This window comes from Poecilia reticulata, chromosome 6 (assembly GCF_904066995.2).
Source record: "Poecilia reticulata chromosome 6, P_reticulata-male-v2, whole genome shotgun sequence".
Lineage (NCBI taxonomy): Eukaryota > Metazoa > Chordata > Actinopteri > Cyprinodontiformes > Poeciliidae > Poecilia > Poecilia reticulata.
Window position 1 is genome coordinate 10,406,564 of NC_088835.1, and position 25,681 is coordinate 10,432,244.

Below are 25,681 nucleotides of genomic sequence, written 5' to 3' on the forward strand. Positions count from 1 at the left end.
TAAAAGGATTTTTAAAATACCCTAAGGGTGATATTTTTACTCATTTTACCGACAAATGCTTCTCAAGAAACAAAATAGATATTATTTAAAACAAAAAACAACAAAAACTCCATCTGACAGAGTTGACAGTGCATGACGGAGTTGACACAGAACTGAAGGTGTTGACAAACTAGTGAATAAAATGAAAAATTTGGTACATGTGCAATTTATGTAAAATACATTAAAATGAATTAATTGCACATTTAAGTGAGATTTGACAACAATTTCACTTAAAGAGTCAGAAAAACTCTGATGGACTTGACATCTGACGGAGTTGACGAAATGCCAAACTACCTCAATTTATATGATGTTATTCTGAAGGAAGCCATATTGTAGCTAATCAGGTCCATGAAATCTTTACATTTTACCAAAATTAAGCTTTTATTTCACAAAATTTCGTCAAAGTTTTGTAAATTGTCAGTTATGGTGTTGACACATCATGGTTGTGACAAACAACTTAGGAATAAAAAGAAGAAAATCTAAAGAATAACATAAGCTAACCAGAGCTAACTAGCCCTCTTAGCAAAGGAAGAGGTCATAATGCCTGATTTTTGTACATTCTTTTCATATCTGACGGTGTTGACAAAAACTAGGGACAAATTTCAATGGAGTTGGAAAATATATAAAAATGATTTTTAAATCAATTTATTGGTACTTTTATAATTATTTATATGACTACTTGTACTTAATTGTCAAAATATATAATTTTAGTATTTCCTTAATTGTTTTAAACTATTATAATGTATTGAGTTCTGCTCCTGGACAAGGGCTTTTACAGGCATCATCCACTGGCTACAATGTTTAAAATAAAAAAATATTCAGCAAATACCTGGAAAATATACATTGTTGTGCTCACATGACCCAGGTTAGTCAGATATTTGAAAAAATCATATTTTGTGTATATTTTATTCAAATTTTGTGCTTTATCCATATGACCTGTTTTGTCCCTATTCTCAAGAATCACTGAGGTAACATTTTGCTAACACTACCTGATCTAAACAGAAAATGTTTGGTCAGATTCAACGCCAGACGGAAACAAAAAAAAGTTGAATCCTTGTACTACTCAGTAAGCTGGTTTCAAGTTTATGTATGTTAGACTCTGTTGGATAAATGTAGGGAATGATTACGTTTACATATTTCTATTTTACACCTGCGTACCTTGATATACCACAGAAACAGTGCAGTTATGGTCGGGCGTGATAATTCTGTACAAAAAAAAAAAGTTTTCATCTCGTTTTCACTTGTTCACAATGTAGTTAACTCTTTTATTATTATTATTATTAAATTACAGCTCCGACAATTAAAAAACAATATTCTTACAATCTATTTCTCAACTGGTGAAAAGACCGGGAGAAGCGCATTATAAAATACAAACATTGGATTAATGAGTAAACGGAACATTGTAAGCATGTGGAAAATTATTTCTGTAATATGTTTTTAAGATAAGCATAAACTTCTGTTTTGCTAGCGCGTTTTGATCCCCTCCCCCCGCCCGGCTTGAGTTGTTTTGATTCATGTTTCCTCTGTATAAATCGGTTTTAACTGGAATTCACTGTAAACTGATGCTGACCATAACCACTGAGCTATTTCACAGCCACCTTCCAAGGCCACATTGACTGACTTGTAAATACTTAAATAAAACAGAATGTGGGTGGAGTATCACTTTAACATCCATCAAGTTAATTTCACTTTAACTACATTGGCTAAAGCAGCGTGGAAAAACTGACTATTTCAGCCCCAAAACCAGACCCGTTTTCATTGGTTGGTCCTTTTCGGACAAGCTGGCAGTCTGCTCTTTAACAAACCCAGACGTTCAAATAAATTTTTGAAATGCATCAAACTGACATGCACTCGTATGGAAACCCCACTTACCCCCCCGAGAATGCAAATTTTACACTTTGAATGAAGGATGAAACAAGGACACAACTGTGGACCTCCGCTAAGTTTTAGTGAGTTTCTGGGTCACTTTCTCTTAATATAGAAAGGAAACCAGGGCATCTGTCTAACTATGGCTTACCCATATGTGGTCAAACTTCTGGGTCTGTTTAACACACATCCGCCACTGGATAAAACCAAATATCTTTTTCTAAATAACAACTTTCATAGAACTCAGCCTCTTAGCCAGAATAATCCGTTTCGAGCTAACCTTGTAAAAACCAGCCCCTCTCTCCGACAATATTTGCTTCGTACTGGGTCTGGGCTCTCGGCTGTTGAAAAAGGAATGACTAGGCAAGTTGTGAGCTAAAGAGCCATTTACAGCACCAATGTATGTCCACAGTAGGTTTAAAACATTCTTCATTCGTGTTCCAGTAGGGATGCGATAGTATCCAGTTTCAAGGTATTAAAATTTACTAATGTTGTGTTGTACTGGTTTGAGGAATAGACATAGTTTTTTCTGGATGGGTAAAGTACATATTTAATGTATTTTACTACAATCAGTCAGCCAAGTTTAATGACTGTAGGAAGGAATTGTGAAGATATATCTTTTTAAATTTAACCATAAAGTCATTTTTTTAATGGTATTAATCTATAATTCCTAACAAGAAATCATTAGCAACTAAACTGTGTATTGTGAGGTCAGCGCATCACTAATGTTTGAGATTGGAGAGCTCTTTTTGTTGCATCTATTCTAAAGCTAATTTTGCTTAATTTGATAAAACCCTGTCACTGAGTGGATATAAAAAGAACTAAACAGACCAAATTCCCCTTTGCCCTCCCCCCCGAAAAAAACAACAAAAAACACAGAAAATGTTGAGATCCTTTTATTTGGATTGATACAGTACTGCAGGGGCATTGTGTTGACCTGAATAATGAATTAAGACGTTTCCAGATTTCCAGAAACAATTGTTTCTCCGATTGAGATGAAACTACTCTCTATGAAGTTCTTTGAATGCAGTATGTCTAAATCTTAACACACCGTCTAAAATGGCTTGATCAATAAATATAAGTACAAAAAAAGACAATCATTTTCATTATCAAAAAAAAATAAAATCATAAAATAAACCTCGGCAGTCCAGGATTACCCACAAACAAAATCATAAAAACATATTAAAAGTAATGAGCAGTAACAAAAATAATACTTAAATAACATAATAATACTAAATTTATTATTATTGTCATAACAATATCCAGTCAAGTTTTCCTATGATTAGATTTTCAAACTAACTAATATGCACCAGTTATTTCCAGTTTGGCAGAGTTAAGCTTTTATTATCAAATCATTTTTATTGCTTTATGTTGTTGCTTTATTTTGGATCTCCCACACTTTATCAAATTAAAGGAGTTATTTTTCCCCCCTACCTTTTCCAAATAGTTTATATATATATACATATATATATATATATATATATATAAAGTTTATTGCCACTCTGACATTTCGGTGTGCCAAAACAGCGGAAAATGAAATTACACCACCAATTTCACGTCGGATTAGTGCGTCCACTTCAGAGAAATTCTAATACTTCGAGGAAGGAAGTATTTGTTCTTCTGCCGTACATAAAGCAATACAACATTCCTTACATTTTGGAAAATCAAAAACAGAAGCGTAATAAACCAAAAATACTAACATAGTATAAGTTTTTCACTGTAAATCCAGTTGACATTAAAATGCAATACAAAAGGCAATAAAGTACAATATAATAAGCAGTGGGTCGTTCATTAAACTCAGTACCCCGGGATCTTTCCTTCACGCGAGCTGACCACTGAAAACATTCAACATGTGTTCTTTTTTTTATTTGGGGTCACCGACTGCGTGTTTTTCCCTCTACATCATCCGACGCTGTGAATTCTCCAGTCATTTTGTTGCTGTTTTAAAAGAGTATCATATTTCCTAAGGTTGCACAGAAGAAATGTGTCATGCAAGGAACCTTCAGACAAGCTGTATCAACAGCCTCCAGCATCTCAACCAACAAAAAATGAGCACAAATAAAACATACGTGAGGTACAGCCATTGTGGGCGATGGATTTATTCACCAATGGGGGATTCCCCAAGTCAAAGCAACTCATTAAAGCCCATTGAATCCTGTCAAAGCCTCGTCAGATCTTTGGTACAAAACAATAATAAAAAAAAAACTTTCCATCTACTCTTTCTACTCACTTTCTTTGTTCCCGCTATTCTACATTGCAAATCCGTCAAAAAAAAATACCTCTAGAACTCTGACCCTTCCTGCTTCCCGCAGGAACGTCCACTCTTGTCTTCTGCACCACATCTCTCTCTCTCTTTCACACACTTTTCTTCCGCCTGCAGCTATAACTCTCTACGCGCTGCCTCTCTCTCACGCTCGAATAAAAACAACGGCGGGCTAATTTTGCTCAGTGGACACAATGAACAAGTATACACAGCTGGGAGGCTGAGCACAGACTGCAGATTCCACCTGTGCTGAGTCGGGTTTGGGGGTGGAGGGGGGGTGATAAGGGACCTCTAGAACAAACACGTCTCCAGCATTTTGTCTGAGGAATTTGCTGTGTCATCGGCAAAAAAAAAAAGAACTTGACTTAGCTCTTTGAAAAAGCTGCGGGTGAAATATTAACCAGTCTCGCGATGGAAAACACCTGAAATGTCTTTGGTAAAACGTGAAATAAAGTAAAACCACATCGGTCAAACAGCGATCCTAAGGCATACAGGGATGTTTTGGCACTAGTGGACGACTTAAGACCAGAATCTGAGAATTTCAGCTGGATCGGACCTGACCAGTGACCGACCGGACAGAAATCCAATCTTTTTTTCAGTTGGTCAAAGTGCTATGATTCCACTAACCTCAACCTCAACACTCTTCAGTGTTGTTGGTGTTACTGAGGGAAGAAGACGATATCAGCTATTGTTAAGTATCGGATATCATCCCCAGAGTTCTGATCGGTGCACCTCTATCCAGGGTTTGCCACCTCCAGTCAAGGAATAGTCCTACTGCGTAAGGACCTTTGAAATATTTGTGCTTCCAGCAGAAAGTGTGTTCAGTAGAGCCTATGCTGCGACTAACTGTGGTGGCCTTATGCACTGAAAAAGAACAAGGAGGCGGCTTTTAATTTTCCCTTTTTGAATCTGAGCTGCATATGATTTTACAAGTAGAAGGAAAGAAAAGCAGAAAACCAGAAGTATTTGATCTCTGCTACCTAAGAGATCAACCTTTAAACCCACAGAATAAGGAAAGTCAGTCAGGTATGCTCTGAAGGCCCTGGGTTTCTCCACAATCACAAACATATGAAAAATAAAACTGGTTTCTGGGTGGCCTGGCTTTTCCTTCTCTTTTAAGGAAACAACATACATAATTCTTATTATGAATCAAAAAAGGCACTTCCTACATATTCCTCATATCATACGCATATATAGGACATACACTTTTAAGAAGGTATACTTGCCTATGTGTTACAGACACAAGCATGGTTATATATGTTGGTTAATAATATGTTTATCACTGAGTAATATAATTATATATGTCAGTTTCACCTAAAGAGTTGGAGACAAGGAGATTCCAGTATCAACCAGCCACCCACCAGTTTGGCACCTACAACTAAAGCTTAAAAATATTAATAATAAATAATCATTGTTTTTTTTTGCTTGTTTTTTTTTGGGATTTTTGTTGTTTTTTTTAGAATTCAGAACAAGACCCTGGTTTGTTTCTTCTTTTAAAAGGAAGTAAAGATCACAAAAGCATGTGCTCTGTGTGAGTTTTAAGGTGCTTTTGTAAACTCAGACTCAGACATGGGTAGTGTACAAAAAGGAGAGCCAACCAGTTTCTGGTTGCTGCGTTTGTGATTCTAACTTGCCTTCTTGCTAAATATGTAAACATGTTCAACGTAGCAGAGTCCACGGCGGGGCAGGACAGCAGACTGGGTGGCATTCTCTCTCTCTCTCTCTCTCTCTCTCTCTCTCTCTCTCTCTCTCTCTCTCTTTCTCTCTCTTTCTCATGTGCCATCTTAGAGTGTCTCTCTTGTTCACAAAGCCTGGAACATAATTCCCACTGACCAGAGAAGTACACCTGCATGTGTGCATCTGTGTGTGCAAGTGTGTGAGCGCAGCCATATCTTTTGCATCTTTCAGCCCCAGCCTCCTAAAGGTGTATCCCAGTAACACACCGGTCGTTAATGCTGCGCACACTCTTCGTTGCGCACACAGAGTCACAATCGAATCCCTCTGCTTCCTCATGCTCTGCCACCCGCTTGTTAGGTGAGATTGTTGCTGATGTCCAGGGCTTGCTGGTACACCTGAGTCATGTCTTCCAGATCCCCAAGCAGGGAGAAGCTGCCGTTGTCCCCCGGGGAGCCTTTCATTTTGGAGCCGCGACTAAACTTTGGACCTTGGATGGGCTGCGTGGTCTGCAGACCTTTGAAGTTGGCGAGCTGCAGCAGGTTTTCGGCTGAGACGCAAGCCCTGATGTTGGTGCGGAGGTGTGGGGTGGAGGGATGCCACTCGGCTCCACCGAGGGAACTCGGCGATAGCGACAGAACAGAGCTGTCCTCCCCCACGATGCTGGAGGGCCGACTCTGACTGCGGGACAGACCCGAGTCGGTTGTGGGAGGAGGCTCGCCTAGGACCCCTGCCACTGCTGCGGAAGAGGGCAGCCCGCTGTAGGTGGAGTACTTGCCGTTTCGCTTCAGAATGCCCTTCCTTCCCATCGCTCGCTTAGGAGGGGAAGTAGCCAACAGAGACATGCTGGCACCTCCTAAAAGCTCAGAGGATTCACTGCGCTCCGGGGAAGAGTAGTACCCTGATTCCCGCTGTTGGTTGTTTTTCAAGATGCCTTTCTTTGGTAGAGACGGTACCATCTTGGCTGGTGAGCCACCTCCCATCACTGGCTCGTCTTCCTCTCTGTCAGGGCTCGCAGCCTCCTCGCCACCGTCAGCTTGTTGAGGCAGTGCCCCTCGACTCAGCTCCACATCTTCAGGACTGGTGGACCTTTGCTCCTCGGTGACCCTTGTCTTCAAAATGCCCTTGGGTCTCTTCAAACCTGGCTTATCCTCTGCGCCCTCCTGGGACTGGCTAGCTTCAACATTTTCCTTCTTTGATTTCTTGGGCCTCTGCCGCAGGATCTGGGGCACGGCAGCAGCTTTGGCTCCTGCACTACGTGGCTCAGTGCGATTCTGCCAGTCGATGAAACGGGCAAGCATGGGCGAGCCACCGTGGTCGCGCTGGGCCTCACAGTCACAGACGCTGTTCTTCCAGCCCCAGTTTACCCACCAGTGATTGGCTATGTCCTCTACTGTGGCTCGCCGCTCGGGGTTCACCATCAGCATCCAGCGGATCAGTCCACGGGCATCTATAAGCGACGCAATATTGTGTTAGATTGTACCCAACGTTGAAATTACAGGCAAATGTAAAATGTGAAGTGAAGCTTAATAATTTCAAAAACATATGGGAATGTCCAGCTTACTGAATGTATTTCAACAAGAGATGCACCAAGATTTTGGCAGATAACCAGATTCAGCCTATTTTTATTTTCACTGTCCCCAAACGGTGACAGCATTTTTTCCTATCTGAGAATGTACCATAAACTGCACCAGGTCATAGTAACAACATGATTCAATTTGGATGCAGTCACGGAGGGAAGAAGACTCAAAAGTTAACTATTTTCAGTATCAGGGAAATGTTTTTAAAAATTCAAGGATGCAACAGATATGCAAGAAGATTTTTGAAAGGTATAAAGATTCAGCGACATGTCCAGACACGTCATTCAGGCTGGGTTAGGGTTAGAGAAAGCAGGAGAGAGTAGCATGTAAAGCAGATACCAGGAAGGCTGTTCTATGCCCTGTTTTATGTCTTTGATCTTTCGAACTCTCTGTGTTGTGGAACATGGTGCATTTGTAAATGTTGACATCCTTTTGGAAATGTCAGAGATAAGGCTAGGATTTATACTCTCCAGCAATAGCCGATGTAACCTTTTGAGCTAGTAAACATTATAATAACTAGCTCATGTCTATGACCCACACCAACTTCTTGCCCTGAAATATATATTTTTTAAAAGCTTCTCAGGTGGAAAGTCATACCTGAAGACTGAGTGGGCTCTTTGTATTCACCATTGCTAATCTGACGAATGAGCTTCTTGTGGTCTCCCCCATCAAAAGGCATGGTTCCATAGACCAAGGTATACAGCAGCACTCCGAGAGCCCAGCTGTCCACCTGGTGAATACAAAAACCCGGTTACAGACTTATCCATTTAGTGCGAAACAATCTGACGTGCTGTATATATGGCGGATGTCAGCAAAAAATACACAAAGAAGTTGAGGTGTGTTATGCAAGCTAGATGCAGTCATCCAGGCCTTGTTTTGATTAGTGATTCATGGCATGGAAATGTGGAATGAGCTCAGCTCTGCTCAACATCAGATTGGAGCTCCGAGTGGCCCTCTAGATGTTTACAGAGAACCAAATAAACACTAGGTTCACTTTTTTTTTTCACACTATCCTACAACAACATTGCTGTTTAAAAGCTTTTGACACATTTGTCAGATGAAATGATGGCAAATGATGGTGATATGGTGGGAAAATAATTGCTTCCTCTCAGATTAGTCGCCCCCTCTCTCTCTCCTGCCATGTCAGGCAGGAGCAAAAATGTTCGAAGCGCCAGCCTAATGCATTGTGACATTCTAAGATGTTACATAAGAGTTTATGCTTTGTGACGTTAAGAGGTACGGGGGCACGGAGTAAAGTGGTGGGAGCGCAAGAATAATAAGACCAAAGGAGATAGCTGTATTGGGATATTTTGAATTCCTCGCGGCTTTACTGGAGAAAAGATCATGACCTGTTTCTAGGCGTCTGTGTCCATGACAGAAACCGACAGATTCTGTGCGTTGATGTCAGATTGCAGGGAACACTCACACGGTTATTTGCTTTCCTCTGGGGGGTAGCTAAGGTTGTAAGAAGTAGACGAGGAAGAGGAAATCAGATAAGACCAGTAAAAGAGCTGGTGTACTTCCTGTTAGGTTTTGGACCTGCATCAAGAATGCCCCGCTCTTCGGTCACCATTGGTCAATTGTGTTGGAGGCGAGACCGGGTGCATACTTTTCTGGTGTTCTATTTTTGATGCTCGTGTTCGTTCTGATTTGCAGCCTCGCCCCGAGTGCGGTTCTGTAATTTCGACAGCAAATGGGTTTTCACATCCCTGAGTAAATTATAGTGACTCACACTAATCTGGAGAGTGAACAGATTTGAACAGGTTTTACAACTGAGACACAAGTGGAGTTATAGTTTATATAGCTTTTTGGAGGCTTTTTTTTTTTTCTTTTTACAAAAGGCAAGATATATGAGAGATCCAGAATTTCAGCTTTAATCCAAAATCATCTTCTGTGTGGAACTATGCCGTCCCCTTGCAAAGGTTTTCATACCCCCAAACTTTTTCGCATTCTGTCACCTTGCAGCAACAAACTTTGGTGTATGTTATTGAGAATCTATGAGATAAATCAACACAAGATGGTACATATTTGTGAAATGGAAGTAAAGTATGCGACCTCTTCAGAGGACATTGTCTAAACAGACAAGCTGCACAAGACAAGCATTCATCACAGAAGAAGAAAACTTGTAATTGGCCACTGGTTTGACCAAGTATTGACCAAGAGAAGCTGAATCCAGACGCATAAAATGGACACAAATTTTTAAACTATCACTTTAATTATGCACTGAAATCTTATCAAGATAAATGTGAGATTGTGGTTGCAATGCAAAATGTATTGTAAATACTTCTACAAGGCACCGTTTGTGAAAGCTTCAAACCAAAACCTATAATTAAGTGTGTGACTACGACTGAGCGTAGATCACAACAGTCTGAATCATTGCTTGCTTCACTGAGCCTCACCTCCGGGCCACGGTATGGTCTTCCATTGACAATCTCCGGTGAAGCATAAAGGGGGCTTCCACAGAAAGTTTGCAGCAGCTTGTCCTTATGGTAGAGGTTGGACAATCCAAAATCAGCAATCTGTGGACACACGATTAAGTGATTCTTGTGCGACTGATAAAACTTCGCAGACCCTTTGACGTACGTACAGGAGAGCAACTCACCTTAATATTACAGTTTTCATCCAGTAGCACGTTTTCCAGTTTCAGATCCCTGTGCACCACTCCATTCTGGAAAATCAAAGAAAGCAATCCGAGTGATGCATCAACACATTTATTTATCCGTCATCCTCCCATTGTTGTTGCGTAATGATTTACTCTGACTAGCGTAGCTTGTGACTCTCTGGGGAAATCAAGGCGTCCTGTTGGTCTAGTTCAATTTTAATTGCTCCTGTGCCCTCTGGGGTCCTTCTGTTGACATCTGCTGCGATTTCCAGTTTAAATCAAGTCACATGTGTCACATAAACATAAGCCTGTAATTATGGGGCCTGTGCAAATGATGTTCTCACAGCACTTAGAGAACATGGTATTAAAATAACAATCCTGATAATGGCTGGGTTTAAGCAAACATCTAGGAATTAACATGTGGTACGCAGAGCCGCACTCAGATGTGGAGGAATGACTTCATTCGCCAACCCCCCCCACCCCCCCGCCAGCTTGCGCCGATGATCTGCGAGGCATCTCGCATTGGTTGTCGTCTAGCACTCCGCTCGTGTTCACATGACTCTGATTGGTGGATGTGAGGGAAGAAGTGATTGCTTGCTTGTCGTGTCAGTGACTCACACCATCCCACCCGGCGGGAGGCTGCACTCACTGGTGATGAGTCATCATTTATGGTTGTCTGGGACTCTCCTATCTGAGGACAATGACATCAGGTCCCATCTCCAGCTGGGACGAGCATGACAGCTTTGGGGCGGGAGCATCCAAACAAGCTGTGTGACCTAAGGGGGGGTTTTCACAATGGGCTCCATGCTGCTCGGTGTGGAGTGTGGGTTGAAATGGGGGTGTGGCTGGCACTAAATCTCCTGGGAGGGAGGGGGGGGAGCTCAAGGGAGATCCTGGAGTGTCTATCAAGAGTGTGAGCACAGAATGAATGTGTGGTCTATAAAAGGAGTGTAAGCCTGAATTAAGCTGGCCCATGTTCTTTCTTCACTTAACTAAAACAGATGACTCTTTAACCCCAATGTGCCAAGAAAAGCACGCAGTGCAGTGCCGGCAGATTATCTGACTACACAGCTAACTTTGCGCAGAAAGCTTCCTGTTCCAACCAATTAGCCTGGAAACCAAAGCCTGTGTTGGGGTGTGAGAGGTAAAGAGTTTCACCTGTGTGTGTTTATCTTCATAAAACGCTGGTTGAATATGCTTTTCTCACCTTGTGGCAGTGGTGCACAGCAGAGACTATTTGTCTGAAGAAGTGTCGTGTCTCCCGCTCACTAAGGCGCCGACGCTCGCTGATGTAGTCGTACAGCTCCCCCTTACTGGCATACTCCATGACAATCACAATCTTGTCCTTGTTCTCAAACACTGAAACGTAAATTGAGCAGAGGCAAACTTTTAGGGTTTGAACAGGTTGAATTTAGACTAGAAACAATTAAATGACAAAAGAAAACAAACAAAAAACGGTGAATATGACCAATCCTGTGAGCCCCATTTTAGCTTTGGAGCAGAACTCAAAATTACAGAGCTGCACATTATCTTGACAGCTTTCCCAAAGTTACGTCATCCAAACCCCATCTCACATGCCTGGCTTCTACACAACATTGCAGAAGGAGGCTGTTAATTCAATCAAGCTCCATATTCACAGAAGAAAACAGGTGGAGAAAAGAAAACTAAAAGAAAACAAATGAATGAGGTAAGAGTCAGCATGATATGAGATAAATAGTGGATTAAAGGCACCCACTTTACAGCATGTAAAAAACAACTTTTACATTTAACCATACTGTGATCTCTCTAAAGAAAATTTGGGGAAAAATAAGATTGGCAATTCTTTTGGTTTGACAAAAGTTAAAAAAAATAATTGAAAATTTTCCCTTTTAGAATAACACTATTATATTGTTCAGCTTCAACCAATTTAATGTATTTTGGACTTTAAAATATCTATGATGCATTGCAGTCTCCAGACTCTAAAAACCTTAAGAGAACAAGTCTTTTATTTGGCTCTGACTAAAGGTTATGACTTCAGGTTTATTAGCGGCTAATGTTTAGGCACACTGCATTCTCACAGTGTTGTCAAATTGTTTGTAAGTTGTGTGCCACTTTGTTGCAGTTAGTTTTACTACCATATATCTAAAAATGCTGATACAAAAAGTGGTGAACGTTTCTTTACAGCCAGCCTTAAAAGTAGTTTTTATTTTGAAGATTCAAATGCAGACTTTTAGGTTTTGGACTGAGGATGTATGAAAACGGTCCAGACTTGACAACTGTAACAATATCTTTAGCACAGTGTGTAGTAAAAATAATCATTAGCACTGTTAGTGGCTAACGGTTAGCCAGCTGCAAAGTACCGGTGAGAAACCTTTTAGTTGACTCCACAATGTGGCAATTTAAGAAGTACTCAAACATAACAAGGTATAAGGTTTAAATCACAAATCTTCATGTTATCGGCTCACAATATCTGCTTAGTGTCTTTTCACCTGACAAATTCACATGCTCATATCGCATTTTTAACTTCATATCCCCAAAGTTATGCTAGCGCTTTTACTGATTGACTGAGTAGCCTGAAGCAGTTCACAAAAAGAGAACAGATGTATCTAAAGTTGAGAGTTTAAATTCCAAAACCGTTCCATTTATGATGCGAAAGTAAAATCGTGGCAACGCAGCATCTTACTACCCCACTGCAAATCATTAAACACATAATTGTGTGTCATATCTTTGGCTTATCAGTGTAAGATTTCAGCTTTGGAAATGTAGCTGGTCTATGAGGAATGACAGTGGTTAGGGGGGGAAAAAAATGAGTACGTGACAACGGCACAGTCAGTCATGTTGCTGTGTATTGTGAGTGTTGATTTTCCCACACAGCAGGGTTACTGAGGGTGAAGACCTCCACTTTCTGCACCCTTGAGTGAACACCTTCATAGTCTGTCCCTGTCTTTTTTTTTTTTTTCCTCTCCCAGGGTCCTTTTAAATATATAATCCTCTACAAAAACACACGGTTGTTGAGTGATGTTAATGCTCCCTGATTGTGACTGTCTGGCTGCTTGGGAAACAGCAGACGGTTGTAAGCCATTGCATTCCGCAGGGCAAAGACGATCCTGCCGTCTGATTGGTGGACAGAGTGGGGACCTGGGGTGACATTCACACTGATCCTTGATGGGCTTGTGCTTGGCGAGCCAATTCTCAGCTTGCACTCCCATTTACCTTTAACCTCTGGTGGCGAAGTAATTACCTAGCTTACATAAGTCAGGTTTGTTACGGTCTGCTGGGAATGCCAGCCGACGTTACGGTTTCTTCATCACTCACTGAGCTTTGTTCGTATGTCAAACCTTCACATCTGACTAATTTGCACCTATTGTTCATTTGCCTGTGTTGATGGAAGGCTTCTGTCGCAAACTTTCAAAGAGATAAATATATATTACAATAAAATGATAAACAGACATTAAAAATGTTTAGTCACAATGTAATGCAGGGTTTCGCTGATTGGGATGTGAAAAGAAAACAAGTTGTTAATATTTACATTCCTGCCGCTTCGATGTCTTGCGGAATTATCCCTAATGTATTTCTTTCCACTTTTACTTATTGGCCTACTTTGGTGCACAACTTTAGAAATAGCTGATTCAACATAGGAAGTAACAGAAACAAAATATATGTATGTAAGGTTCATAATTATTTAAGGCAGCTCAACTTGTTGGACTTGGCTGTTCAACCTGAGCTTGATTAAACAGTTCCTCAGTCAAAACCTCATTTGTCTTGTCAAACTATTTTTGTGTGTCAAAGTCTAAAGTACAAAGGTGTACAGATAAATTAGCTTGTGACTGCAACTGAACCATTCTTTGCATTATAATTCCCGCATGCTGACTGTGCAGTTGGAAGTTCATAATTCAGTTAACAAACTATACTCAGGAAAAAGGAGGTCGGAAGAAGCAGAGAGACGTGAGAAGCAGGACATCAAGACTTATCTGCAGTTCGTAAAAGAGAGAGCAAGACCCATAGCAAATAACAGGAAGGCTGAACAGTTGGCCTGTTTATCCTTTTGGGGTTTCCACTTTGTTTTTTTTTTTAGAAATGTGATCAAGATTTTTGGAAATTTCTGCTGTTTTAAAGATCTGCTTAGTGAAGGAGAAATAGACTGGTGTTTGCCTGTAGCAAAAGACAGTTTAAAAGCCATCTTCTTAATAGTTTTTTCCTCATTTTGAATCTGATGCCGACACATATCTTCTTATATTGTTATTCTTAAAGAGAAATCATAATTGGTTGAAACTGGTACTGTCCAGAAAAAGGCGCAAAACGGAAATTGATCTGAAAATATTGACTGGTGAGTCACAAATTTTACTACTGAGTCACACCAAAATTAATGTTGCAAATAAATCCTCATATCGGTGTACTTGTTGCAATCCAGTAACACCGTCACTGCACGTACTCAGCGATAACTTTGCATATCTTAGCCTGAAGTAGGTCATCGCTACACAAAATTGTTCTCTTAAATGTCATATTATTCAGTTAGAGTAAAAATGACTAACTTTAAACATCATATGCAGCTAGGAAGAAGACGTGTAAGCAAAGATTTTTCTAATCTCACTTTGTTTCAGACTGTGTTAGTTTGTTCAATTACACAAATCCACAAAGCCGACACTTTGTGTAAAAAGTAGGGCACAAACGCGCAGCGGAGTAACGTTCGCTTCTAAGTGCCCCACTCAGCATGCTGACGAATGCAAAAATATAAGGGAGTGGTAAAAATCCATCTTCACGCACACATCTGGTTCAGCTTTGCTTCACACAAGGCAGTTAGCAGGGGCTGTTGTAAGAGGGTGTTGCCGGGTATACAAATCTCTGGGCCTCCTATATATGTGCTACAAGTGAGCGAGGCCTGGGTGGAGGCCAGGCCACAACAGTAAACGCTGGCTTTGGGGAGAAACACCAAAGAGTGAAAGCAACGAGTCTGGTCGAGACTGCTAGCGGAGCTGGTCGCTTATAAATGAGGTCGAGACTAACAAAAAGCCCGATATGGGCTCCTCGGAGTTTACAGAGCTGCGTGTTCTTTTAATCATTCCCTCAAAAGACACATAAAACTCTGCTGCTATTTAGCAGCTGATTACTGGCACGTTCCCATGACAAATTGTGTTTTTTTATGCACACATTAGTGATAATGATCTGGGGGACTTTGTACTTGGTCAAAGGACAGAGGGCAAGTCTGATTGGGCAACGACACCGAACCTTTTGGTTCTGGGGTTTCTGTCTCAAATAGGGTTGATGCAGGCAAAATAAAAGTCACAACAAGTAACTTATACAGCCCCTGCCCTGTGACCTTAACTAACTACACATTGGCCAGACTATATAAAAAAGCAATGATTAACTACGAGCAGTGCTTCAAGCATTCAATGCAAATTGTTCAGTGGAGTCACCATTAATTCTAATCTCTGTTTTCCTTCTTTGAGGTTAAGGTCATTCAAAAAGGGCTCAAAAAAACCCGGAAGTTCCACAAAAATAAATATCTGTGCTGTCTGGGCCTGATGTGAAAGCTTTGATATTTACAGAGTTGCTTTCTGAAGTACGCTGACGGTTGCCATTGCTCCAGGGAAGACTTAAGGATTTTCCTCCCACTGCATAAGCACTGGACCAGAGTCAAACTGGGAGCAGGCCTAGGTCACAGAGGTCAATCCAGTGACACATAAGTTACACACGCTTAAACACAAAGGCACGCACACACAACAACAAAACCTCTTAAACTGACACAGTTACACCGGGACACACACGCATACACACACACGCACACACACACACACGCCCGAGTACAGTCTGGCTCCCAGCTGCAGTTGTCTCTAAGTATCAGCAGATGTCTGGCTCTGAGATCAAGACCAGAGAAGACAAGGGATGAGACCGCTTGGATGTGGGAAAGGAGATCCCTTAGAATATCACCCCACATACACACACATGCGCGCGCACACACACATACACCCCCACACACACACACACACACACCCACACACACACACACACACACACACACACACACACACACACACACACACACACACACACACACACACACACACACACACACACACGCACACACACACACATTAAGAGAAATCCAGACACACACTGCCAAAAACCTTCCTGGCTTTTACTGGTCCAGGCAGCCAGACAGAGGAGATGAATAACATCCCAGATCTGTAGCCTGGGACTTATTATGACATATGCATGTCAAAATAATGACAGTCCTGCAGCTTGGCCACAAGTGCTACATGTGTTGGAGGAAATATGCATTTTGGATTTGTGTGTTTTTTCTCATGTGTCTTCAGGATGTACAAGTGTCTGATTTTTTAAATATATATTTTCCAGACGCTGCGCTCGCTTCTCACCTTCGTATATAGAGATGATGTGTGGGTGGCGGAGGGATGACATGATTTCGATCTCTCTGCGGATGTGCACCATGTCCTGCTCATCCTTGATCTTCTCCTTCCGAATTGATTTGATCGCCACCTGGAAAGGGACAAAAAAAAGAAAAGAAAAGAACCACGCACTTTCATTAGATAACTTGAAGAAGTTTAAAATAGATATTTTTGGCTTCTGCACAATAAGTCAGATTTCCTGTTTTTCCCCCTCTAAACCTAGCAAATAAGCTTAATTTTAGCAGGAAATTGTTAAATAGGAACAAATTAAAGTCACACGCATTATCTTATCAGTGACCTTTAACATGTACGCAGTCATTTCACAACGCATGCGGCACGCTGTGTAAAATCAATCAGTCTCAGTCAAAATATGCGCCCCAGAAAAAGATAGGTCATATAAACCTATATGTATAAAACACATAATGGAACCTTGTTTGTATATTTAAGCAGATATCAATCAACAATACAAATTAAGCTATGATAAGTCCCCCAATTCATTTTTAACGAAAACATTCACAGGAAAAAAAACACACTGGGTTCCTTATCAGCGATCTACATGGGAGCCTTGGGTAATAAGCTGCAGAACAACAACAAAAAAAAAACCTCACTTGCTTTACTTATCTACTGCTCCATTTATACCAATAAACGCTGAGCCGCTCACTCATAGCACTGCTGACTGATTCTAGATGCTGTTTTACAGTCACTCTGGCACAAAGTAATGCTCGGTGCTAAATGGAATTTATAATCATAATCCCAGCACCCTCCTTAAATTTAACGTTAGCAGATCATCATTTTTCCACATCATAATAAGTGGCAATGTTTACAACAGTTAGCTGAAGCCTGAAGAGAACTGATCGTTTCAAGATGCACCTTTGCTATGTTCCAGTTTTGGTAGTATCATCCCCAAAGTAAAAGGAGGCGTCTGATGTTGGGACATTTTCCGTCTAACTTCTGGTCATCTGAATTTACACTTCATTTGATTTCAGAAAATAAAAGCAAGGTGTTTGTCCTTTTGACGTTTCCGGGTGCTTTTTAATGTCGATAATGCTAACCATGCTAATTACTATTACAAGATGTTGGAGAAAGTTTAAATTGTCAGCTATTTGATCATTTTCTCTCTTTTGACCTGCACAACTCAGCTTCTGAAACAATGGAAAGTCAGCACTTTACCAACAAATATCAGAAATAGGCAGCAAACTAGGGGTGCACCGATTTATCGGCCAGCCGACTTATCGGTGCCGATGGCCTAAATTTAGGAAGATCAGTGATTTTTACATGTGAAGCCGATCTTATCCACCAATGTTATCAACCTCAGCAAAGGTCCTAAAATCAAATACTGTCCTTTTCTTTTCTCCTGTGAGAGAGGTTTGACTGACAAACCGGTCGACCAGGTCATGTCTGCACATTTACAGTTAACAATAGTCACCCCATTGTTGCCAATTCAGCAACTTTCTTGATATATTGAGCTACATTACAGACGAAAAACTGGAATCGATAAGTTAGGCTTTTTAAAAGATCGGCGATCAGCCAGAAAATTGCAGTCGGTGCACCCCTCAAACAAACTTTTGTAGTATGACAATAAAGGATGATGTTCAACATCCAAACTGCACAGTCTTTGTCAGGTTTTGCATATGCTTCAAGGACCTACAAAAAAAAGGTTATCATCAAATGAATCCATTAAAGGAGAGATCATCATGTCAATGTGCTAAAAGTAAGCGGACTCCTCCAAAAGACAATGTGTTGCTATTCAAAAAGTCCTTCAGAGGACACTAATCACAACCTGGCAACCCACTTTTAGTCATTCTAATAAAGAACCTTAATTCAAAGCAGCTGCTAAAGCTGTCCTGCTGGGAGTTTCAAGCAGGAATCAGAAGAATGAGCGGACGTTGAGAAAGTGATTCATTTCACTTGGCTTGTTAAATGGGCCTGAAATCGGAAATCCAGCTGCTACAAACAACACTTGATTTGATGATTCTTCAATGCTGCTGGCCTGCCAACAGCCACAACCGTAGGCATCAAAACCACTAACCTATGCTCTTCATAAATGACAACTTAGCGGCACTCTTCAAATAAACCAATTGAGAGCGCGCAGGCTAGCACATCACACTAATTGCAGCCTAAACATCCTGGATCAAGTCCTGGGCTTTCTTTGATCAGGCCTGTATAGAGTCTGTTCGCTCTAAATACTGTTAGTTTAAACTTTTGTCCTCTCCTTGCAAAGCGGCTGCCTTCGAAAGGAGCCCACGGAGGGGAAACCACAAGCGGTAGCGAGTGCCAAGCTAATTACCATGTACATCAATAAAAATAACCCCAATCCGGAATAACTCCCTTCCAGACCATGCCTTGATTACACAGAATTTAAAGACATTAAACTATAACAAACGTAGCAGCGGATTTGTATGCTGTGTTCCTAATTTGTTGCTTTGAGTTGTTTTTGTTTTTTTTGTTAAATGGCAAAAGCAGTCCAAAATGTGGTATTATTGAATAAATGATTTAAAAAAACTATCCAAACTAATTTGCCCAAATGTGAAAAGGTAATTTCCCACCTTGTTAAATCATGAATGCTGTCATAAAAAAAAAAATAACAGCGTTTTTTTCATTTAACTTTCACGAGCCATACTGTGGCCTGATTACTACCCAACCTGTAAAATAAAAAGAAATCTCTTAAACAGAACCTGCCAGACAACGTGAAGTAGGCTCAACTATCAAAATAAGCAAAGAGGAAAAACAACATCACTGACATCTATTAGTCCGGAAATGATCACAAACCCATTTCTAAAGCTCTGAGACTTCAGGAAGAGACTTTCACACAACAATAGTGTAGAGCTGCATAATACGTAGACCCTCAATCTCAATCAATCAATGAATTTTTAGTGCATATCTATATATATCTAAAACCTTTGACCAATGATCATTTGACCAATACGTCTCCCTTAGTGCCACTTAAATCATATTTCTGTAGTGGCTGAGATGCTTGGAATGTGGGGCAATGGCAAAGAAAGAAAATGAATCAGGAAAGGGAAGGGTTAATGTAAGTCAACATTGTAATCACAATTTTGAGTAATAGTATGGGATTCAATATTTTCCTGAAATTGTTCAGCACTACTTTCTAGGAATGGTCGATGTATCAATTCAATCCAAAGCCTGACCATTCATCCAGTAGGTCACAAAAGAAGTGACATACATTACAAAAGCTTCATGGAAATTGTACCAGTTGGTTAAGTTTAAGGGGTAATTATTTTATACACATTGACCTAGATTTGTTTGCATCATCAGTTCTAAACATATTTTGTATTCACTACTTTTGTCAGACAGTCACGCTTAAATTATCTGAAATATTTAAGTGTGGCAAAACAAAAAAAAAAGCTAAATTAAAAAAATCTGTAAGGAGGAAACTACATTTTCACAGCACAGTGCCTTTCCCTGCTAGAATGGCAATAATCAATCTTCATCTGCAATTTTATTCTAACTTATTGAATGACCCTTTTCTCCCTCATTTGGGCTTGAGACGATGCCAGGTATTACTATCCCGGAGCTCCTCATGTTCCCATGCCCAGGACTCGACGTGGATCATTTAACAGGATTGTGGATCAACTCCTTGCCAGGCTGGCTGACACAACTACGCTTGTTCTTAAGTGGATCCCCTATTACCATCAGTCACAGTAAACAGTCCTCGGCACTGCTGCCCATGTTGCCCCATGCCAAGATTTGGGGGAGACCTCCACCCTACCCCCTCCAGCCCCCAAAACCCGACCTACGCTCTAAAAGGAGCTTGTTTGAAGTGAAAATTCGCGCCTCGCTTCAGTAGAGCCTGACATCTTCCAGTGCTTTCTCAGGCTATTAAAACAGATAAAGTATTCATCACAAACTGACCCGTCCGCGTGTTGTCTGAAGGTCTTGATCATCCGCTGTGCTCACTGCACGTCTGAGTCACTGAGCAGAGAGAGAGAGAGCGAGAGTGGGAGGAAGAGGCCCGTCACTTTTCCAGAGAACTTTATCCTCAAACACAGCCAGGAATCATAATACCTCATCAACGGCACCACATATAGCAGAGGAATGTCAGAGTTTCTTTCCCCTTCTGCACCTCCCCATTGAAGCCATTATTGGAGAATGATGTAATCTGGTGCTTTAAGATCACTTTTATATAGCTCTGTATTCCCTTCAACTTAGGCAGCCCGCCTCTTGTTATTGTGCTGGGGTTCCCTTCATCCCTTGTGCTAACAGCTCACCTCCTCCTGTCTCTGATGATTCCTCTATACAGGATATTAACCTTCCCTCCCATTTCATTTCCTGCTGAGGATGGCCTTTCATGTGTCGGTGTTCATTTCAGGTTTGCCTGTCACCACGTCTTTTTTACTACAGATGTCATTTAATACATCTAGGGGCTAAGCCAATCTTCTCAGGGCATGCTAACTCAAACAAGGTTGTCACATTTTCACACGATGAAAGAGTTCAACTTCGTGCAGTCGCTGGATTCCAGCTCTTTGCAACATATGGCTGTCCAGATTAAAGCAGACGCTCCGTTCTACTTTCACACTAAATGCCCTGCATCTAATCAATCTTCATCCAGAGCCATACTGTTAATTCCATCACACGCACAGACACACATGGAATCACGGCTTCGTCCATTTATCTCATCTGTCAGTTCCTGTGATTGAATCTGAGGAATGAGTCGAGTTCGAAATGACTGTTGTTATCTACCATATGGACACGAGGGACTTCCTCTGGGTTAAAGGTCGAGTAAGCTCTGACCGTGTAACGTCAGATGCGCGTGGTGAGGAAGTCATGCTCTGTTACTGCTGCGTGTGCAGACCCTTTATGCTCCATGAGGGGAGAAAATCTCTACGTAAAAAGGTGATGAGGTACATTAAAGTCTTAAGAAGTTAAAACTGTGATGATTTTATGATAAAAAAATAAAGTTCTACAGCTTATGGTTCACATGCTAGACAGTGTGTTAGTGACTGGGCAATAGATAACCACAGCACTCCCCCTCAGCCCTCTTGTTGCTGTACACTGCCAGACAGCTTTTTTTATCTCTTTAAACACTATCCTGCACTACATCAAATCACAGTCATCATCACAATAGCATTCTGTGCAATATCACAATGTCAATGTACATTATAGTTCAAGTTTTAGGCATTAGGGCTCAGCATGTTGATGTGGGCTAGTTGGATGCATTGTCTTTACAGGGGCAGTGATCTTTGGTTTCCAGCCACATACTGCCATTTTATAGCACAATCAAAAAACTGTTACCTTCAGTTGTTCTTAAAATGCTGCATATATCAAACATGATTTAAAAGAAAGCTGAATTTGAATTTTAACACCTTGAAATTGTGCCTCTGTCTCTTTAAGAAACTTGTTCCGACATTCCGCTTTTGGGAAGTCATCACAACATGGCTCCACTACTAACCCTTCAACAACGCTTTTACCAGCGTCACGCTGAGAAGTAGCTCGGCAGACTTGTACTTCCACCAGGTGTTTGCTAATTGCTGCTGACTAGTCTGAAGGAGCTGAGCGGGGGGAGGTGCAGGGCTGCCATTCCCTTGCGACGTCCAAGCTCCGTGAGGTGGGAGCTTGGACGCTGCAGCTCTGAGGAAGAGCTTTGTCCTCAAAGGCGGTGCTCAGTCCACCCGTGTGTTTTGCACAGCTCAGTGGTTGCCACGGACGATTAAAGGATTTCTCAAACATGCATGAAAGAATCAAAGCAACACTCCAGGTGGGCTTTTAATGAAGAAACATTCAAAACCTACTACCTGAACCCACGTTTCTCACAGTTTGAATAGCCGACAAAGACAAATACATGTCAAAAGATGTTCATCATCCCACCTCCCTCTGCTGGGAGGGAGGTGGGATGGCACGCAGGTAATGACCTTGCGTGCAGGTCATTACCTGCGTGCATGCAGGCTTTCACGGAAAGTTCCACATGTACTGCTAGAGTGGGGACAGGGGTCATATTTTGCCATGATGTCTAAGCCTGTAAGGATATATCAGCAATGGGCGGGTTTGATATGATGCACACAGCTTATCAGGCTTAAAAAAAGAAACAGAAAGTGGCCTGCTGACTTAAAAATAAACACACACTGGTCTCCAGCATCTTGTATAATCTACAACATTTAGACAGTGGCATTAGTTTCTTGCATATTTTGGACATTTTCTAAGCCTATAGTTTTCAAACTGTGGTACAAGTAACACTTTTAATACCTGGGTAGCAACAATAGGTCTTCAAGTGAATATCTGAAACAAGTAAGCTAAAAAGCACCAACAGCCGAAAAGATTAATGACTCAAAATTTCAAACTTGAATCTGGAAATGCCATTAAACTTAAAATACAGTTTCAGGTGAGTTCAAAAACCAGTGGGATTTGCTAATTGATAAGAGTTGTTATATATGTTAATACCAATGTATTTCACTGCATGACAGTAGGCACATGTCCACTGAAGGAGGTTGGTCAAAACTGCAAATAAACTTAGTTAATGGAGGTTATCACTAAGCTTGACATCCAAGGCAGCCATGTTGGATTTGGAGTCAGGGCTGGTCGGAAACCTTCAACTTTCCCATTTGGAATTTGGCATCAGAGGAACTTTCTGTTCAATTGACTGACATGAAACCGGGAACGTTTTCATTTAATGTTCTTGTTTCTTTTTTTATGACCTAACACAACAAGCCCAAGTTCTGTTGTAGTACTTTTGAGCAACAGTGTGGAAAAACTTGGGATACTTGATATTTACAGTGTTGTCTTTGAGAACCATCAGACCGTGGGCGTTACCAGACACATCTTCTGTGGCCTAATAAAACTTCCAAATGCAATTTCCACCAAAGGTTGCCACTTTTTAAAGAGCCTATAAAGATTCACTTGAAAAGGTTATAAAGAAGTCTGATTCATGGAGTAAAAATATAAAGGAAAATAATAATAAAAAAACCCTAATGAATTATACATTGCATTTGTAGGTAGCATTGTGAAGTTGGTTTAAAAAAAAAAAGACAGAAATGTTGCATATGTGAATCTGGAAGTAGTAAAGTTTAACAAAATATCTCCTTCAGCTTCTAAGTGGAGTATGGTTTTACTCATTTAGATCACAAATGTAGCAGAAAATTAATCCTTTCTTCTTCTATTTATGAAGTGTTTCCCTCCTTTTTTTTTATTAGTCATATTGTTGTTTACTTGCTTGGAGCACACTGACAACAGAACCAGAACGTTTGCATATAAACTGGAAGTACGGGTCTGGGTTTCATATTCAGCTCTTGTGGCCCAGTACTACTTTGTGTGTAGCGACGCCCCTGCGCTGGACGTAACCACATCGGAACAAAGGAAAATGACCTCTGAGGTATCATATTGAGGGCAACTTCACAGCAGTCGCATCAGTCTGTCAGTAGCCGGATTTGAACCCTAACATCCGGTCGGGAGGCCGCGCGCAGGACAAGGCGTGTGCTGCACAGCTTCCCGGCCCCACGGGTCTTATTTTTGAGCGTAGGGGAAATTCCCGACGGGGTGGCAAGGGGACAAGCGTGTGCCTCTGACTGCAACACTGCACTTCCTCCCAGACCGGTGTCGTTTGCAGAGATTTCTGACAGTATGCGTTTAGAACCGGCGTCTGGGGCGCACAAAACCCCACAGTGAGAGGTTATTTACAGCTGCTGAGGGGCGGCTTGTTAAGTGGGCTCACCTCTCTGCCGGAGTGCCGCTCAATGGCCTTCTTGACTTTGCCGTAGGTGCCTCTTCCCAGCGTCTCCAGGAGCTCGTAGCGGTGTTTGAGGTTGTGCTTGTGGTGGTGCTTCTTCACGCCCGAGTTCCGCCGTCCGTCGCCTTGTGCCGGGGTCTCCTCGGGTGAGGCGCCGGCAGGTGAGGCCGGAGGTGGAGTCGGAGGGGAGGGGACACCCGCCGCCGGTTTGCCCGCTGCGCTTTGACCTCTCAGGGACTCGGGACGGGCGGCGCCCCGGTGGGGTGATAAATAAGCGGTCTCCATTTTACTATAGGGAGGCGTTTTAAACAATCTTCTCAACTGTTAAATATATTTAAACTACTAACTTAAACTAATCAATACGATAATACTTAAAAGACCTAATAATAGTAATAATAAATAAATAAATTACAAGTCATAAAGCAAATGATATTATCACATATGGAATCTAATATTTACTGATTGTCTTTGATCGAAGAAAACAAACATTTCTTCTCTTAGCTATTTTATGTTATAATCGCGTTATAATCGACTACTAATGAGGCGCGCTGATCTAAAATGGTCACTCTATAATAACTAATAGGCATACAAATTAAATTATAATGCCAGCAATGTAGCTAATAAAACATAGACTATTCTGTGTTCAGATTTCGACAGCAAGGCTGCATGTCGCAATCTGACCACGCTTTCGTTTTTGACAAATACTGGCTATATTATCTCTGCATGCTGAAGAAAAAAGAAAAGAAAGAAGAAAAAAAAACATAAATAAACTGGCACGATCTAACTGTGGTCAATTCTATGTTGTTCACGTCATCTGTCGTCCTACACTTTGCCAGCATCACAAGAAAGGCGAAAAAGCTGCGACGAAACCGGCGTTTTGGGTGAAGATGACCCTCATTGTGTCCACGGCCCAGGTACACAGCTCCCTTCATTCATCAAGAGGCTGTCTATTGTGCGTCTGCATGCTCCGGGCTCTGCTCGGCGGCGGTGGGAGTACGCTGTGCTCGGACTCTGTCTCACGCTGACGCGCTGTGGATACTGCCATGGTCGTTTTCGCTGCGCCCCTTCTTGTTTTTCCCCTCTCCTTCTTCGTGTGCCCTTCTTGTGTTTCTCCTTCCCTTTCTCTCTCTATACACGGCGTGAGGGGCCGTGAAGAAGGAATGCGAGATGATCCGAGATCGGAGGCGGAGTTTTTCGGCAGACCTCCTCCTGCTCTCTCCTGCCTTTCCTTCCAGCGGTCTTGTCCCACATACGCTGCTTGCCCTCTTCTGACATGACCACGCAGGGGCGTAGCCAGGTATTACAGTGTTGTTGGCTACAGTAATTGCCCCGTTTATCTCCCATTGCAGTGGCACAATCTTAATCTGAAAACTTTAGGAGAGAATAAAGGGGGTGAACAATGCTGATTTTCTTAAAGCTGCAGTATATAACTTTTACTAAAAGTAGTTTTTGACATTTGTTGAAACTGTCACTATGTCATGATAGTATGGTATGAGGCAGACGGTCTGTGAAAAATTCAGCTCCTCTGCTTTCTCCCAGAGCTAACTAGAAACAGCCAATCAGAGCCAGGAGGCGGGTCTTTGCGCTTATCAATCA

General features: G+C 41.5%; 1 protein-coding gene across 2 annotated transcripts; it reads right to left on the reverse strand.

Annotated features, from left to right (window-relative positions):
• Positions 1 to 2,788: 2,788 nt before the first annotated feature.
• On the reverse strand, positions 2,789 to 25,360 carry nuak1b (NUAK family, SNF1-like kinase, 1b). Of its 2 annotated transcripts, XM_008411040.3 has the most exons (8): positions 24,071 to 24,192; positions 20,281 to 20,340; positions 16,378 to 16,498; positions 11,232 to 11,383; positions 10,025 to 10,090; positions 9,822 to 9,941; positions 8,020 to 8,152; positions 2,789 to 7,292 (listed from the first exon to the last, which is right to left on the reverse strand). In XM_008411040.3, exons 3-8 carry the CDS (start codon positions 16,448 to 16,450, stop codon positions 6,199 to 6,201), a joined length of 1,638 nt encoding a protein of 545 aa, XP_008409262.1. In that variant the 5' UTR covers positions 16,451 to 16,498; positions 20,281 to 20,340; positions 24,071 to 24,192; the 3' UTR covers positions 2,789 to 6,198. The 2 variants fall into 2 exon arrangements, with proteins under 2 accessions (XP_008409262.1, XP_008409261.1); XM_008411039.3 differs by lacking the exon at positions 20,281 to 20,340 and having other exon boundaries at positions 24,071 to 25,360.
• Positions 25,361 to 25,681: the final 321 nt, after the last annotated feature.